A 16,173-nucleotide genomic window follows, 5' to 3' on the forward strand; every position below is an offset into this window, starting at 1 on the left:
ATGTGCAAGGTAGAAATAAACTGGGTCTATATTCTACTGCAGATGTATGTTTTAATCATTTTATTGAAAATCGCACTGGAGCTACAAATGAGAGAGTGACAATTGTCAAGCTTCCGCTCAAGATTTAGATACTTAACATTTTTGTCACAATAATGTCATTTTCCCAAATGACCTTCACTTCGAAGGAAGAACTAAAAACTGGGTTTTGTTGTAATTAAGCTAGGGCGCTGACAAAAAAGCACCAAAGGTAGAGGGAAGGGTAAAAGAGAGGGAGGTAGAGTGAAAGAAAGGATGGAGGTGGGGAGGGTGTGAGGAGGAGGAGAGCTGATAATGAGAGGCAGGGTGACAGAATGAAAGAGTGGAAGCGAAGGAGAGCATGTCAAGAATCAAGGGGGGGTTGTTTGCCTGCAGCTGTCTCATGGTGTGATGTCACTAAACCTTCCCACTATGTTTTATTACAGCGAGCTCTGCGTTGTCAGTTTGCTAACTTGTGTCGGCTTGAGGGTTTCAGCATGTCTGCTCGCTGCGTTGTGTCATAGAGCAGTTTAGTTCACCCACAAATAACACGGCAGTACACAGGAGTTGATGTTTCAGTTTAGTGAGTAAATGACAAAGGGAAAATATTTTTAGCCCTTGGTGTGGTTCAGACAGTCTTTTGGCTTGAATTTGTCCCTCCTTCTGACTGCTAAAAGAAATACTGAGCAGTTTCTAATTTACTCAGTGTAGTATTTTAATGGTTCATTGCCTGCACTAATACTGGGAGCAGTAGTTCTCCTCGGTTCTGCCATCGTAAATTTCTGACAGCAGGTGGTTTTCCATCCACTCGCTGAAGTACAGTATGTGCACATTAATATGAATGGACATGCAATCATGTAATTAATTTTTCCCCTTATTAAATACAGTTTGTCTTATTTTCCAGTTCCCCAACCTCCAAGAACTTTGCACATATCAGGCAGAAAGATGCTGAAAATAGGTCTTGGTGCTTTTCACATACAGTAGCAACATTTCACCTTTAACAAACTGGGATCAATAAAAAAATTAAGTGTTTTCTTACAGTGAAATAGCCACATTTCCACCAAAGGAACTTTCCCCAGGGAGCAGGAACCTTTTGTGAGACCTAAGCTATTTTCACACATGAACTTCAGACTATGTCCACGGAATCAAGCCTAACCCTAACACGTAACACACAACAGGTGGTAGTCTGGTCTGAAATACTCTGTCTGGGGCACCTTGAGGGACCTTTTACCCTCTTTAGCTTTTAACTTTTTAGCTGTTATCTTTTTTTGTTTGCAATAGTTAAAATATTTAGAAACAAAGTGCTAGTTTCAGGCCAGCAGCCCTCACTGCCGTTTCTCATATTAGATAACTTTATTACAATTTTTAGGATACAGCAGAAATGTCAACATGCCATTTCATTCCATTTTATTCAGTATGTGATATGACCATATGTTTACAGGTAACAGAGAATGGTGTGTTATGCCAAGGAAAGAGGTAAATAAACAGTGATTGTCGTTCTAACTGGGTTAACTACCTTCTATATCATAATGCCATTTCATTGTTGCTTTTGTTTGTATTGTGTTGCTTTAGCAGAACCATAGGCCTTGTTTATTTTATCATAAGATGGGGAATGAAGAAAGGGGGAGGCCTTGCAGAGCAGGTGTGAAGTGGGATTTTATGAAGATGACTGACACGCATCACTATGCAGTATTAAAGCTGACTATTAATCACACTCATACCTGTCCTTTTCCTGCAGCTCCTTTTTTCACCTCTGCCTCTCTGTCTGTCTCTCTTTATGTCTGACAGAGACAGTGATGGATACAAGGACGGCGACAGCTGAGCTTGGCTGGATTTCGTTCCCTGCCAATGGAGTAAGACCAATGTGTAAAGGTGTATTGTGTGGGGGGGTGTACTGTATGTGTGTGTGTACCTCTAGGGAAAGTACACTTTACAATGCTCCATTAACAAGTCTGTCAAAATCTTAATTACAGTGTCAAGGTGACACCAATTAACCGCTACTGATGCAGAATAGAACGGGTTCCAATAGATCAGAGAGGTGCGGCAACCAAAGAGCTACAATAGATGAATGAATAGAACAGAATACAGTAAAATGGAATGGCTTCTGCTACTCACTTTCTTGAACTCCTTGGCTTTTTTAAATGTTGGCTTGGCATCTAGATGGTTACAATGCTCTGCTCTGTGTGTGTTTGAGGTGAGTGGCTCTAATTGTGATGAATGGTTGTCCCTGTACAGCTCTGCACAAGGTGGAGGAGAGAAAAAATGTGAACATGGGAGGGGAGTGGGGGGAAAAGAGCAAGAGAGAGACAAAATGGGAGGGAAAGAAAGTTTAATTTGTGCCAGGTCTTGGTAAACCCATTAATCATTTTGGCCTCTCTGCTCCCCTCTTCCTCACCTCTCATCTATATCCCCTGCCCCTAACTCACACACATCTTTCGTTAGTGGGAGGAGGTGAGCGGCTATGATGAGAACCTGAACACCATCAGGACGTACCAGGTGTGCAACGTGTTTGAGCCCAGCCAGAACAACTGGCTCCTGACTACTTACATCGACCGGCGGGCAGCACAGCGCATCTACGTGGAGATCCGCTTCACTGTACGTGACTGTGCCTCCATCCCCAGTGTCTTGGGCTCCTGCAAAGAGACATTCAACCTTTACTACCTGGAGACTGACAGGACTGTGTCAGAGAGCATCAAGGGGGTGGAGTACTGGGCAAATGCCCCCTTTCTAAAGGTAGCTGCCCAAAAACTAGAGCTTTTTGAATAGAGTGTTTCAGGTATTGTCACAATGTAATGATTACATCAGCGTTATCAACACAAAGACATGGTGCTGTTGGACTGTACTGTGGCCACTGGTTCAACTCAACAAGTGTTGTAGTGCCCATGATCCTCATAGGTTACAGTGCAGACAATGCAGCTAGAGGCTCAAAGTCTGCCGTCAGTGCACTTTCTGTATACTGTATTGTCATGACCCAGCTCTTAGACCATGTCAAGAACAAGAGACAGACATGCAAATTGCCAGTAAAAATAAGCTGTTTATTAATCAAGAGATATTTAAACAAAACCAGAGGTGTGTTAGTCAGCATATCAGTAGTGTAAGTATGATTGTGTGTAGTGTGTTGTTGTGATGTTGAAAGGTGCTAACAGAATCTAACTAAAATGAAATGTAACAAAACAAATAAAACAATGCCAGGTGCAGGCTGCAAGGCAGAGCACGCTGAGACACCAGGAGTTTGCTCTAAGACAGCAGACCCACATGCTCACAATCTGCCCAGACCTCAGGAATCGGCAGACCTAGGAAGGAAGCAGACATACCCACAGGCATCACCAGAACCACCAGCAAAATGCACACTAGACAGACACACACTAAATAGGGCATTGAGCATGGACCGTCACAGCATGCAATCTAGAAGAAAATTCAGGAGTGATCCAAAACTGATCATGAATTCATACTGTAAGCAGATTATCCCTAAATGTGCATTAATCAATAATGTTCTTCCAATGTCATGCTCTAACCTGGACCAGCTATTAGAGTTTAACTGACTAGATGTGTTCATCCAACTGCTCCCTGGGTTTGACTTCTCTCTTAAATATATTATGTACAGTGTCATATACTGTATATTCACCAGTTCATTTCAGTGTTTTTACAGGATACACTGAGTTGATAAATCAGTCACCCATCCAACTGCTGCAAATCACCTACTGTGCTTTAGCGGCTGCCTCTCGCACCATTATGCAGAGTTAGTGGGGAAATAGTTAATAATCATAAGATTCAAACCTAATAAAATGAAATGCTATGTGGTCACATATGCATTTATCCAGCAGTCGGCACCTTCCCACACACACACACACACACACATACACACTTATGCCAGGTTCAGACTACACAATTTTTTTTTCTGTCTGATACAGCGGCCACTATGCCATATTACATGATTATAGAGCCATCAATTCTTGGACCACGGACAGATCACAGCCTGACGTTGTTTATGCACCTGTCTGTGGGTTGAATGAGGAGTACAGCAGCCTGTGTTATCTCTCCTTTGTGGATAACTTGGAATAGTAGTTAAAAATAAGGTAGCTACTTCACAGGGCTGACTGTGAAAGTTACTATGCTAACATTAGCTGTCCCAATATGAGATTTAATGAATATGGTTCAGTTGAATATGCCAAAAATGTTGTGAACAGAAGAGCGAACTGTGCTCCTGTTGGTCAGTGTTGGCCTACCTCGTCGTAGACGATGACAAACTTTCTGACATGCTAGACTTTGTCCAGGTCCGCCGTGAGGCGTCCCAGGCGCAGCATCAGTTGTCGTTTACTATGACACTATACATGATAAAATAATTGATTGTCATGCCCAATGCCGTTTGTTGGTTTTCATGCCCTACGTCAGTTATGTTGGGCCATTATCTGGCTTAAATCGTATTGTCTGACCTGGATATTAGTGACTCTAATATAGAACCAAGAGGTACTGTATTAAAAAGGGGGAATTTGTTCATTTTTAATTGTTAAACCCCCTTTTTTTATATATTGTTTTTGTTCTGTTCTCTCTGTCTCTGCCAGGTGGACACTATAGCAGCAGATGAGAGTTTCTCCCAGGTTGATTTTGGCGGAAGGCTAATGAAGGTGAACACAGAAGTTCGTAGTTTTGGGCCGCTCTCCAGAGGCAGAGGTTTCCATTTGGCCTTCCAGGATCTGGGTGCTTGCATGTCCCTTCTGGCTGTTAGGGTATTCTATAAGAAATGCCCCAGTGTAGTGCAGAACTTTGCTTTTTTCCCAGAGGTATGAACCATTACTAGCTAAAAACTGTGGTGCTCTATACATCAGACTATGGTGTAGCTCTTACCAAAAATATATAAAGATGTTAATAGACCTTTTATACTGACTTGAACTTTGTGCAGACACTGACTGGAGCAGAGTCCACCTCATTAGTCATTGCCAGAGGAACTTGTATTCCCAACGCAGAGGAAGTGGATGTGCCCATAAAGCTCTACTGTAACGGAGATGGAGAGTGGATGGTTCCCATCGGCAGCTGCAGCTGCAAGCCAGGTTATGAACCAGACAATGACAACGTGTGTCGAGGTAAATCTGTATTTTAATGAGGTCCTGCTATTGTAGTTCAAACTGTGCTCAAAAAAAAAGAAAGAAAAAATTAGCATCACTATTACTCCAGGCTGAGGTAATTCTGTAGGAAATGCAAATGTTTAATGCATCCAGGAGAGTAAAGTGTGTCATTTCTGGCAGTCCTGCCTGAAGAAACACATGCATGTATACATTTTCAGATGTATTTTTGCCAAAGGGTGCAGCCCACGATGTTCCATATGTTAATATTAGTAGAAACCGACTTGAGTGAACATGGTACAGAAATAGCTCCTCTTCCTTCGATGATCCATATATGTTTACCTTTTTTCCTTCCTTTTTCTATCTGGCCTCCATCCCCATTTTGTCTCTGAAGTAGTACCCATCATTTCTTACTCTCCCCAGAGAGTCTCATCCATTTTGTGATTGTGTGTGTGTCTGTGTACAGTACTTGCATAGGCAGCAGGGTGAGGACCTGAATTTAATACCATGAGTGTGATAACATATTGGGAAAGTTGGGACATTTTGGCTTGTCCTTATGTTCTCACACTCCTTCAAAGGGCAGTTTTAGAGCTAAAGGATAAGTCTGGTCATTTTCTATATTAACGGTATTTTCAACACTCCCCATACAGAGTCTAAAACCAGCAATGAATTGTCTGTCATCTTATTCATCTGTGCCATAGACCTCTGTTGTTGATCAGAAATGATTAAAAACACAAGGGAAACATACCGCTGGACTGGGTGACATATTTCTTCATTAGCAAACAACAGACTCGAGCGTGAGTAAGTAGCAAACTGTAGACAAAGCAGAGAGCTCGCACAAGATCTTGCACATGCACAGCTGACTTCTACTAACTTCAGGAAATTATGACCACTTGGAGCCTTTGGGGCAACATAATTGGGCCTGGAGTTTTGTAATGAAAGAAGATGTCACCCAGTGCAGCGGTGTTTCCCTGATGTGTTTTTAATTGTTTATCACACAGACAAACAAGCCAATCCAGGACTGACAGCTGACAGACATTAATCGTGACTAGAAGCAGCTCACTGTTAGTTTTAATCTCTGTATGGAGATTGCTGAAAATACTATTAATATCCTTTAAGCCTTGGTTTTAGGGTTCAGGTTAGAATTAGGGTTATATTAGGGTAAGGATTTGGGTTAGGCACTTAGTTCTGATGGTTACAATTGGGGCTAGGGAATGCATTAATTAGGTGACTCTCAAATGTGTGTAGCTGTGTACGCATCAGTTTGTGATGTATGAAATGATAAGTTAGTCTGTTTCATCCAGTGTTAATCATTTTGTGTTCCTGAACTGTCAGAGGGATAGACTATTATGAAAGAAAGAGACAGAGAAAGAAAAACATTGAAGAGAGACGGATGAGCAAAAAAATAAGAAAGGGGACAAATCAAGGACGGAAGGATACAAAAATGTGAGATAAAACGGTGACAGAACAGAGGAGACTGATGGAAAGAGTTATATCTTCCATCCATACCTGTATATACCTGTAATATGCATCATCATTCTCCCTGTTTTTTGTGAGACTTTCAGTAAAGTTAGCCTAACCTCATTTGAGACCGTTTCATTGGTGTGGGGTCATGACCGTATCTCCACGCCACTGGCTTTTTGTTGCCTCATTTAGCCACAATCGGTCTTTATATTTAAGGATGCTGTAACTGTTAAGCTGTTGTTTTCTTTGCAGACATGATAAAGTTTCCGCAAAGATAACGCTTTTCGCACCCGTCCAGCTGTCCCATTTCCTACCATAGCAGTAACATGGTGTTTTTAGCTAACACAACCAACCCCGCTGTGCCTAGTGTGGGAAGCGGGCTGTCCGAGTGCCATATATTTGTTTCTGTGTTGGAACTGGGTTATTAGTGAATTGCCAAACTTACAGATATTATCATGTAGTTTCTAATTTCCTTACAGAGGACGTTTTCTATCGTGATGACTTTTTATATCATGTACATCGTAACACCCATCCCTACTATAAAGTCAGACTAGATTCATTCATATACTGTACAAGCTACAGTCAAATCCTCATTCGGAGACTGAGACATTACACACTTCTGGTCTGAGGATGTTGACATGACTTGATGATTTCTATCATAGCATGTCTATGCATCCCTGCCTTGTGTGCTTTATTCACAGCTTTTGTACTTACACTGTGATTTAAGATGTCTTGGGACAGAGCACGCCCGTCTGTCTCCACTGAGCTGGGATCTTTTCTCTGCCAATCAGCTGATAACATCTTGGCAGGAAACTGGACTCACTATTAGAACAGATGGTTCTCTTTGTGTGTGTGTGTTCTTGTCCTTGCTACATAAGGAGGACCAAAAACTATTTATTTATTGTTTGGGGACATTTTTGTAAAGAGGACATTTTGGCCGGTCCTTACGTTGTGAAACACGTTCATGAGGGCTAAGACTTGGTTTTAGGGCTCAGTTTAGAACTAGGTTTAGGTTGGGTTAGGCATCTAGTTCTGATGGTTAAGTGTTAGGGTAAGGGACTAGAGAATGCATTATGTCAGTGTTCCTTCACAAAGATGGAAGTACGTGTGTGTGTGTGTGTGTGTGTGTGAGGCCACAGGAATAGTGCTTATTTTTCACCACACCAGCATGTTGTGGAAACCATCCAGCACAACTGGCTCAACCTAGTGTGCGTGTGAAAAGTAAATATTCAAAAGACCTTTTACTTCAAATGCGTCACAATGTAAATGTAAGCCACCCCTGCTGAGGACCTCAACAATGCTCTAGGAGTTTTTAAAACCTGCAGGCTTTTAACACCTGCATACACACACACACACACACACACACACACACACACTATTAATAATTGATCAGCGAGCCTGTATGCCAAGTCTAGACAACTGTCATCCAGGTGCCTGATGTGCGAGTCCACACAGCTGGCTAAAGGCACAGAGGGAAACAGGAATAATCTTTTTCTTTCTCTTTGTCCCTTTTTACCTCCTCCTTTCACCGTAGCTCTCTGCTTACATTTCTATGTACTATCTTTTACATTTTCTTTTTATCTCCCCATCTGTTTTTAGATTTCTTCCATTTGCATGAATGATTTTTTTGCTCGTTCAGTTGCTTAAATTCTTCCTCAGTGGGGTTGTCATTTCTGTAATTTCATCCACACTGAATAAGGTACACAGAGATGCAGCAGCTTCCATTAACCTTTATTCAGAACATTCCCTGAATGTTACTCTCAGGAGGGTTGAATTCAATCAATGGCACACTGTTTAAACTCATTAACAATAAAAATGATTGTTACATATCATGCTGGCTTTTTAATACAAGGCCACTATTGCCAGGTCAGTAGTTCACTCTGTTCTTCCTATGAAAATATTACCCAGTCACTGTACAGGCGCGGGCGCAAACCTGGACACACATAAGCCACACACACACACATTTGTAGTGTAGTGATTTGAAATCTATAGACAGGTGTGCACAGAAAGAGACGGAGTTGAAACTACACAGAGAGGTGGCCCAGAGATAACTAAGATAAGTAACAGAGACGGGGAGCAAGACTTGTTGCCATGGTGACACATCCCATGTTGAAGAAATGACCTTGACAACCCAGATGTCTATCAGCCTATTTAAAACACACACACACAATGAGGCATGAGCCACAGGACACTCAGGAAGACGACGACGACATCAATGGAAAGTTTATGTCTGAGTGGAAAGAAACCAGGAAGGAAAGTGACAACACAGACTCTGACACAGGGGGGAGGAAAAGAGTCTCTGACAAATGGAGATTAAGGAGAATATGGCCAGAACTGTACAACTACTATGTGAGGAAGCATAACTGATATTACATGTAGGTAGTACACTTGCCAGATTACAGGAAACCACTGCATTGGTTGGCTCTTTGCTTACTGAGTTTGTCATTCTGTTAAAGCCTCTTTGATCCAGTTGGATGTACAGATGTAGTATTTTTGAGGGGCATTTTGATGTGTTTATTAGACACTGTAAAGAGATGACAGGAAATGAGGGAGGGAGAACTTCCATTAAGGTCCCAGACCAAAGTCGAACTCTGGACTGTGATTGATGGCCAGTGTCAAGTTGGACTCCTCAAAAGCCTACTTGTGCAGCCCTGTATGTCTTCTACCATAAATCTATGCAACATTTGCATCTGATTCTTGGAGATTACACATCCATTATAGCAGGGGAAAGAAAACAAGGTGCTAAAGATAAATCAACACTGGAAAAGTGTATTATTAAAACCCCTCATTTGGCTTTTTTTTCAGCTTTTTGGCAGAGCTTTTCAGTCTTCTCATTTCACACTTCTCTGTTTTTCCCGCTGCACCTTTTTTCTTAACTTATAATCAGAATTCACAAAGAGGCAACAACGTGTGAATTTAAAACAGGCATGCTTTGGGATATTTTTACTTTATGGTATTCTAAAACACATCACATTTGGTTTAAGTCATTCTGATGCAACTGTTTCTACTCCAGACCATTTTTTAACTTCAGAAATCACATTCACAGTACGTGCTGTCAGTCTCACAGTCAGTCGCAGTAGTGGTGTGGTGGCAATGTTTCTGAACACGCTGACGCTTTGAAGGGTTCAACTTCTGACCAGCAGTGGCTAATCTGAGCTGCTATCAAAATTCCTTGTGCGAAACCCCGAGTATTTACAGAACTGACAAATGATGGAGAAGCACTCTAGCCTCTAGTTGCTGCTCTATCCTTGGGTTTGACTTCAGATTTTCAAAGTAGAAAATGATTGTCGCCTCTGTGGATGCTTTTTCAGATTTTACCTGGCACTGTTTTGTATATAATGTTGTGATGTTTATTTTTGAAAACAAAAACATCTGATTACAAGCAATCATCCCAATAAAATTTAGGTGAGATAAATAAAAAGTCACCATATAACCAGAGATACAGGCCTTATAAAGCTTAAACTATCATCAGTGAAACAGAAATGTTGTCATTCGCAGTATCAGCACCATCGCTACTAACATACTCTGTACTTATTTTTGTTAGAGCCAGTGAAATACACAGTGATTTGGGGTGTGACGCTGCACCTAGCTCTTGAGACGATACACGATCTTGGTTTCACGAGAATGAGACAATATTTTCACACTGTTTTTAAGACATCTTCAATGATGACAGTCACAAAATATAAAGCAATGCAGATGCATTTTGAAATGTTTTATCTACTGAATGACAGTTCAGTTCTACCTCCTGAATATGACTTATCACATGCAGTAAAAGACAACAGTTTGCAAGCACTGTAAAGGATTCTGACTCACAAATTGAACATAAAGTGGCAGGGGCATCTAATTTCACCCTGACACTCCGTCATGCTGGCTGCTGCTCTAGTTCTGTTATGTGCTGATATTGCGAGACAGCTTTTCACCTCGACAATAATATCAAGATCCCATGGCACAAGATCTCGTCAAACTAATAGTGATACTATAGTACAGGGTGGGCTATGGAAAAGTGGCCCGACAAGATGAACGAGTAAGTGGATTGTTTTGGAGGCTTGATACTTTTCCGAAGCCCATGTGGTACTTCTAACCCAGACAGTAACATTCTGCAAAGGCTGAACTTTGTTGCAAATAACAATACATGTTAAAAATTTTAAAGTGCAACACTAGTTTTCCCAGACTAGGCAGTAAACAAGGTGAAGATGCATGTGGCATCAGAAACCTATTTTTGGTAAGAATATTGAGGAGAGGTTTGGTGCGAATTATTCAATTGACAGAAAATTATCAATTACTGTATATCAAGTATTTTGATAATCAAGTCATTGTTTTAGTCATTTATAAAAGAAAAAAAAAGCCAAATATTTGCTGATTCAGCTTCTAAAATGTGAGGCTTGGATGCTTTTCTTTGTCATAGATAATAGAATATGAAATATCTTGGGACTCATTAGTTGGCTGGTCTGAATGTGCAATTCTCATTGACTAAAGTGATGGTGATGAGTGAGAACTTTTAATTACCTTAAAGTATTTTGTGGAACTGCGTTAACTTTGCTCACCCCATCTATACCTCAGTAGGATGTTGCTGTTTCAGTGTTTCATGATTGCTACTGTAAAGAACTGAAAGCTCTGCACAATGCACTTAGGTTTGTAGGGTTATTTTGCAACAATGCATAATTCAGGCTGGGTAAATACACTGGCTCATGCAGTACAGTATAATTACTTTTAAAATGGTGCAACTCTTATGAGACAGACACACACAGTCCCTGTCCTGCCACCTTCTATTGATTATTGGTGTATAATCACATGGAAAGGAAAAAGAAACTGTCCCCTGTATGTGTCTCCTTGTTTCCACATTTCATAGCTTATTTTTTAATTGCCACGTGTGTGTCCCATTCACACTGACTGACCTCTGTTACAACTCTTGTCATATCCCCATCTGACTCTTGCACAAACAATGAAACTGTTTGCATGCAAGTTGAATAATAATCTATTGTATTTTCAGCACAAGGCATCCCTGGATGATGAAAAGCTGCATAAAAGTTGGGCATCATCTTTAAGGATTTGCATGTGTGCTTCATAAAAGATAATTTTAGTTCATATTTATGGAAACAAATCTGACCCAGATAAAGGAGCTAGAGAAATGAAACCCTTCTCCACTCCACAGATAATCAGTGCAACGCAGATTTTATGGACCCAGAAAAAATGTTGGAACAACATAATGTGCTGCTATCTCAGAAAATCCCCCTCTGTGCTTTGTCTGCTTCATAGTACCAATAATAGCTCTGCTGGTCTTTTTAAAACAAAGTTTACCAAATGTCTTGCAGTGAAGACAAACAAAAGGCACAGATGCATGACTCAAGCTAAGAAAATTATAACATACTTGCTGTGTTATATTTATGTGCAGGAGGCAGAGTTGTGTATCATTTCTTGTGTCCCCCCCCCCACCTCTCTCTTTCTTTGCAGCTTGTCCTCAGGGCACCTTTAAGTCCTCCCAGGGGGCAGGATTGTGTCAGCAGTGTCCGCTTAACAGTCGCTCCACCATCGAGGCTGCCACCCTCTGTGGCTGTCGGAACGGTTATTACCGTGGAGACATGGACAAACCTGAAGACATGTGCACCAGTGAGTCAGTCTCGTGCTCTTTGTCAAACAAACAAAAACCCATAGTCCGTAAACCAGTCAGTGTTGTCGCTGAATGTAACTGTGTCAGAGTGAACAATACAAGCAGGTTGGTGGACTGAAGTGACTGATAGCTGACAAATTACAGCATATCAGTAATATGTCAGAGGTCGGCAACACTGACAGTGGTATCTCCTTATTAAATTAAAGGCTCGTATCTGCTTGGATTGGTCATTCCAACTTTAATTTTATGAACCTTATTCAGAGTGAGTATTCCACAGTGCTCCTGTCCTTGTTTGGGGATCTGGGGAGCAGTAAGTAATAATACTGCCACATTCCTCAGGCTGAAGTGAATATGTGTTTAGTATGTTGAAGAGGCAATATTGCTATGCAAGACGAGGCACAGGCTTTGAAAAACGCCGCCTCTCAGTTCCACAGAGACGGTGTAAGTAGGTTGAGACATGAATCATTTTGGACTGTCTCAGTAGCTCAAACTGTCAAACTGTGGGTATGTGTGTTTGCATGTCCTGTTGATCTGGATACAGCAGCATGTTTAATGGGGCCTAAATAAGCTCTGGTTCATTTGTAGGTAGAACTTCATTTGTTGTTTAGGTTCATGTTTTAGGTTCATGAATGAACATTCTGGCAGGAAAAAAAAATCTAAAAGTTGACCCAAAAGCTGTAGAACCTTCTCTCAATGGTTTTGAACGAATTCTAACAGTGACTATTGGCAGCCATTAAATACATCCTAATGTTACCTGAGCCTTTTCTCTCTAGACCTGACTTGACTCTATCTCCCAGTTTGCAATTTTTTTTAGGCTTGATCTCCTTCCTGTATGTAGACTAAATGATGCCATGCTAGTCTGCCCAGCAACACACAGCTTATGATCGATTACCTGTGGTTTGGTTCAGTTGGCCCTGATCAAGGAAAAACTATATGTATTTGGTTTTTAGTACTGGCCTATTTTGTGTTAACAGTTGTTTATTGCATGTGAACCAAAAGAAGTAAATGTGAAGTCGTATCAACTGAGAGGTCATGCATTGATTAGATGTTGGAGAAAACCAGAAATCCCAGTGACTGAAAACAAGTTATGGTGCACTTAATTTCTCCTTATGTATCCATTTACTGTCTCTGATGGTTACCAAGAGATAATAAAAAAGTAATTAACTGTGAACAATAATCATTTAGATCTCAACTGGACCTGATAATACAAGAGAGACAGAAATGAAACTAGAATGGAGAACGAAGGCATACAGAGAGATCCCTTGCACTGGACTAGCCTACTGACTCTTGTAGGTGTTAGCATGATGACCATATGATTTACATAAATACCATACTATAAATACTATGGGGTATATTCACTACGTATTTGCGGTTCTTTTATTGGTGAAATTGCATGTTCACCCAAAGTGGGATTTTGTGGTGGAGAAGCAGAAGAAAGATGTCACCACAGGAATTTACCCGTATATTATTTTAAGGTGTTCCCATTCAGGAATGCAAAAATTAGAGAGAATGAAAATCTATACAGATATCCTCAGTGCCTGATTTATCACCGCTGCAACAGGGAACTCTAACATCAGGAGAAAGCAGGTGTAACATTTGAGGCACTGCTCTCAGCGTGGCATCTGTTAGTCATCTGAGATCTCTTCAGCTTAAGAATGTTCAAGGAGGGAGAAGGTGTTTGTAAATCTCATCACTCACCGGATGAAGATGTGATGGACTTGTACAGGCTGTCAGTTCAAATGCTTTGATTGCTCAACAAAACAAAAGATGATGTGCCTGGCAGAAGACTACATGACTGCAGCTCCAGCATATGGTTGTGGATTTCTTTAACCATATTAAATATAGGTCGCGGTAAACACGATCTTACCTACTGTCCGTCTTGGCCCGCCTGTGCAGCAGTAGGCACTTACCAGCCGAAGTGCATTCAAGTTAACTTGGATGCGGTTGTGATCATTTACATCATTAGTCTTTGTAAAATGTGGTGCTACGATATTTTCTGCTCCTCATGGTGATTTGTGACAGGTTTAGTAAATATTGCCCTTTATGCCACTTGATACAGATTGCTTAGATGATCACTTCCTCAACAGGTCACGATCCGCAGATGGATTTAAGAGTTGTGCCTCAATGCCGGCGACATTATGCTTTCAGATTGTTCGTCCATCCCATTGTTGTGAATGTGATAGAGTATTTCAGGAACACCATGAGGGAAAGGTGTCACAAAACGTCAAAGGTCAAGGTCACTGGTTGGCAGACGCATAGAACCGCGAGGCATTGATCCTAATCTATTCTTTAATTTAATGCTTCTGTCATGTATCTATTATCACACAATTTTGTGGTTGTCAGAATCACACCACAAACAAACCACATTGGAGTTCACTCGAAGCAGATTGAGAAGCAACTCTTCAGGCAGTTTCATCACTAATCTTTACAAACCAAATCAAATGGTCAAATGTTTTCTGAGTATACTGTAGCTGTCCTTTTATCGTGCATATTTAGTGCTGCTGTAATGATCCATTAAAACATCCATAGAGGCAATGCATAAAGTGATTTGTCACCCATAGATATAATCGAATTCAGAGGGATTAAAGCTTATTTCATGTCTTACACTAAAAATGTCAAAAATAAAGCTGTAAAAGCTAAATGCTGCAATGTGTGCAAGTGGTTTTTATTCCTTTACTTGCACTGTAATCAAACCATTCCATCAGTCATCATCGTTTACTGAGATATATTACAGAGGGAACCACAATGTGAAAATTGAGAAAGATTTTTCCACAGTGGTTATGAAACAGTTTATGGGGTTAAATCATTCTGATGGCAGAAAAAGTACATGAAAAGCCTCACTTCAAACAGCGGCAGCACACTCAAGTGGACGCTGATAGAGAGAAAAATCAACTTTTCCAGTGAAAAGGTGTCATGTGTCAACCTACTCAGCCTACATAGCTCTGAGAATTACCTAGCTCCTTTCACTGCAGGGGCAAAAACAAATTGAGTTACAAGTTGTTGCTTTTTTTTCAGACGCAACAACAATCAATGAAAAGTAAGAGTGAAAACTGTGGGGCAGAACTTCAATATAGACTGAAGCTTCAGTTTATTTATATTTTGTGTAAACTCAATCACATATAAAATCAGATCAGTGAAATGGAAGAGTGAACGTGCAGTGTGTGTACTGCCTGACAGAAAATCATTCCCTCAGCATTCTGCATAGGTTGGTGGAGATGTGGGTGTGTTGTGTATACAGTATGTGTGAGAGCTGTTTTAAGTGTATTTTTGTGTGTAGGTCAGATTGATGCTGCAACAATAATTTACAAAACAGTGTAGCTGCAGCACAGATTCGGCCTATACCTGTGAAGAGGGTGAAAGGACTTTTATTGTCCCAGCAGTAAAAAGGTCGATTCAAAATGTGATTATTGCCACTTCTTCTTTATGCATTTGAATGTGCTGTGAACTATGTGACTGACTGAAAATAATCTCTATTTGTGCTATCTAGATAAAAATCAAGATTGAGTGAATATCTGTGTTAGCACACTGCGTGTGTGTGTGTGTGTGTCACTATTTCTTCGTAAAACCCAGAGTTTCTCCTCAGATCAAAGAGATGAGCTAAGAGAGAACCAGCAAGATACACACTGACTGACTGCAAAGAGACAAAGAAACACTGCTTCTCAGGCTGGTGGGGAGCTGATAGAGACAGGGCTGGCTGAAGTCCATATTCTGTGGCAGTGATGCTGGTTAGAAACTGGTTGGTGACTTTGGATGACTGAGAGACCGCTTTACTGTCACTGTCAGTAAAGTAGGCTAATTATCATATTGACTGGTCAATGTGAGGAACACTCAAGGTTTTCCCATACAGAGCACTCGCTCTATGTAAAGATTATATTCTTCTGTAGCAAGAGTGCACTCCAGTGGCAGTACTTTAATCCAGAATACAGATTAATGGTTCCTCAGATGAAGGGGATGGGACAAAATGTTGTTCTCTGTTGTAATCCCCATGAGTGTAAGAATTATTCTTCATCTTCAGGTTCATATAAT

The 16,173-nt window shown here is 40.8% G+C and overlaps 1 protein-coding gene across 8 annotated transcripts in view; it reads left to right on the forward strand.

The window, feature by feature from the left end:
- The window catches only part of LOC109961775 (ephrin type-B receptor 1-like), a 77,782-nt gene that overhangs the window by 28,341 nt on the left and 33,268 nt on the right, over positions 1–16,173 (forward strand). For 7 of the 8 annotated variants that reach the window (XR_002275171.1, XR_002275172.1, XM_020602899.1 and 4 more), the window contains 5 exons: positions 1,804–1,868; positions 2,458–2,748; positions 4,578–4,796; positions 4,916–5,096; positions 11,991–12,146. Coding sequence is in view for 6 of the 8 variants with exons in the window: in XM_020602896.1 (XP_020458552.1) it covers positions 1,804–1,868; positions 2,458–2,748; positions 4,578–4,796; positions 4,916–5,096; positions 11,991–12,146 (912 nt within the window). In the remaining 2 variants the exon portion in view is untranslated. Of the gene's footprint in view, positions 1–1,467; positions 1,492–1,803; positions 1,869–2,457; positions 2,749–4,577; positions 4,797–4,915; positions 5,097–11,990; positions 12,147–16,173 lie in introns of those variants that run through there. The other variant, XM_020602901.1, reaches the window with a different exon arrangement.

Source organism: Monopterus albus, unplaced genomic scaffold (assembly GCF_001952655.1).
Source record: "Monopterus albus unplaced genomic scaffold, M_albus_1.0 scaffold58.1, whole genome shotgun sequence".
Lineage (NCBI taxonomy): Eukaryota > Metazoa > Chordata > Actinopteri > Synbranchiformes > Synbranchidae > Monopterus > Monopterus albus.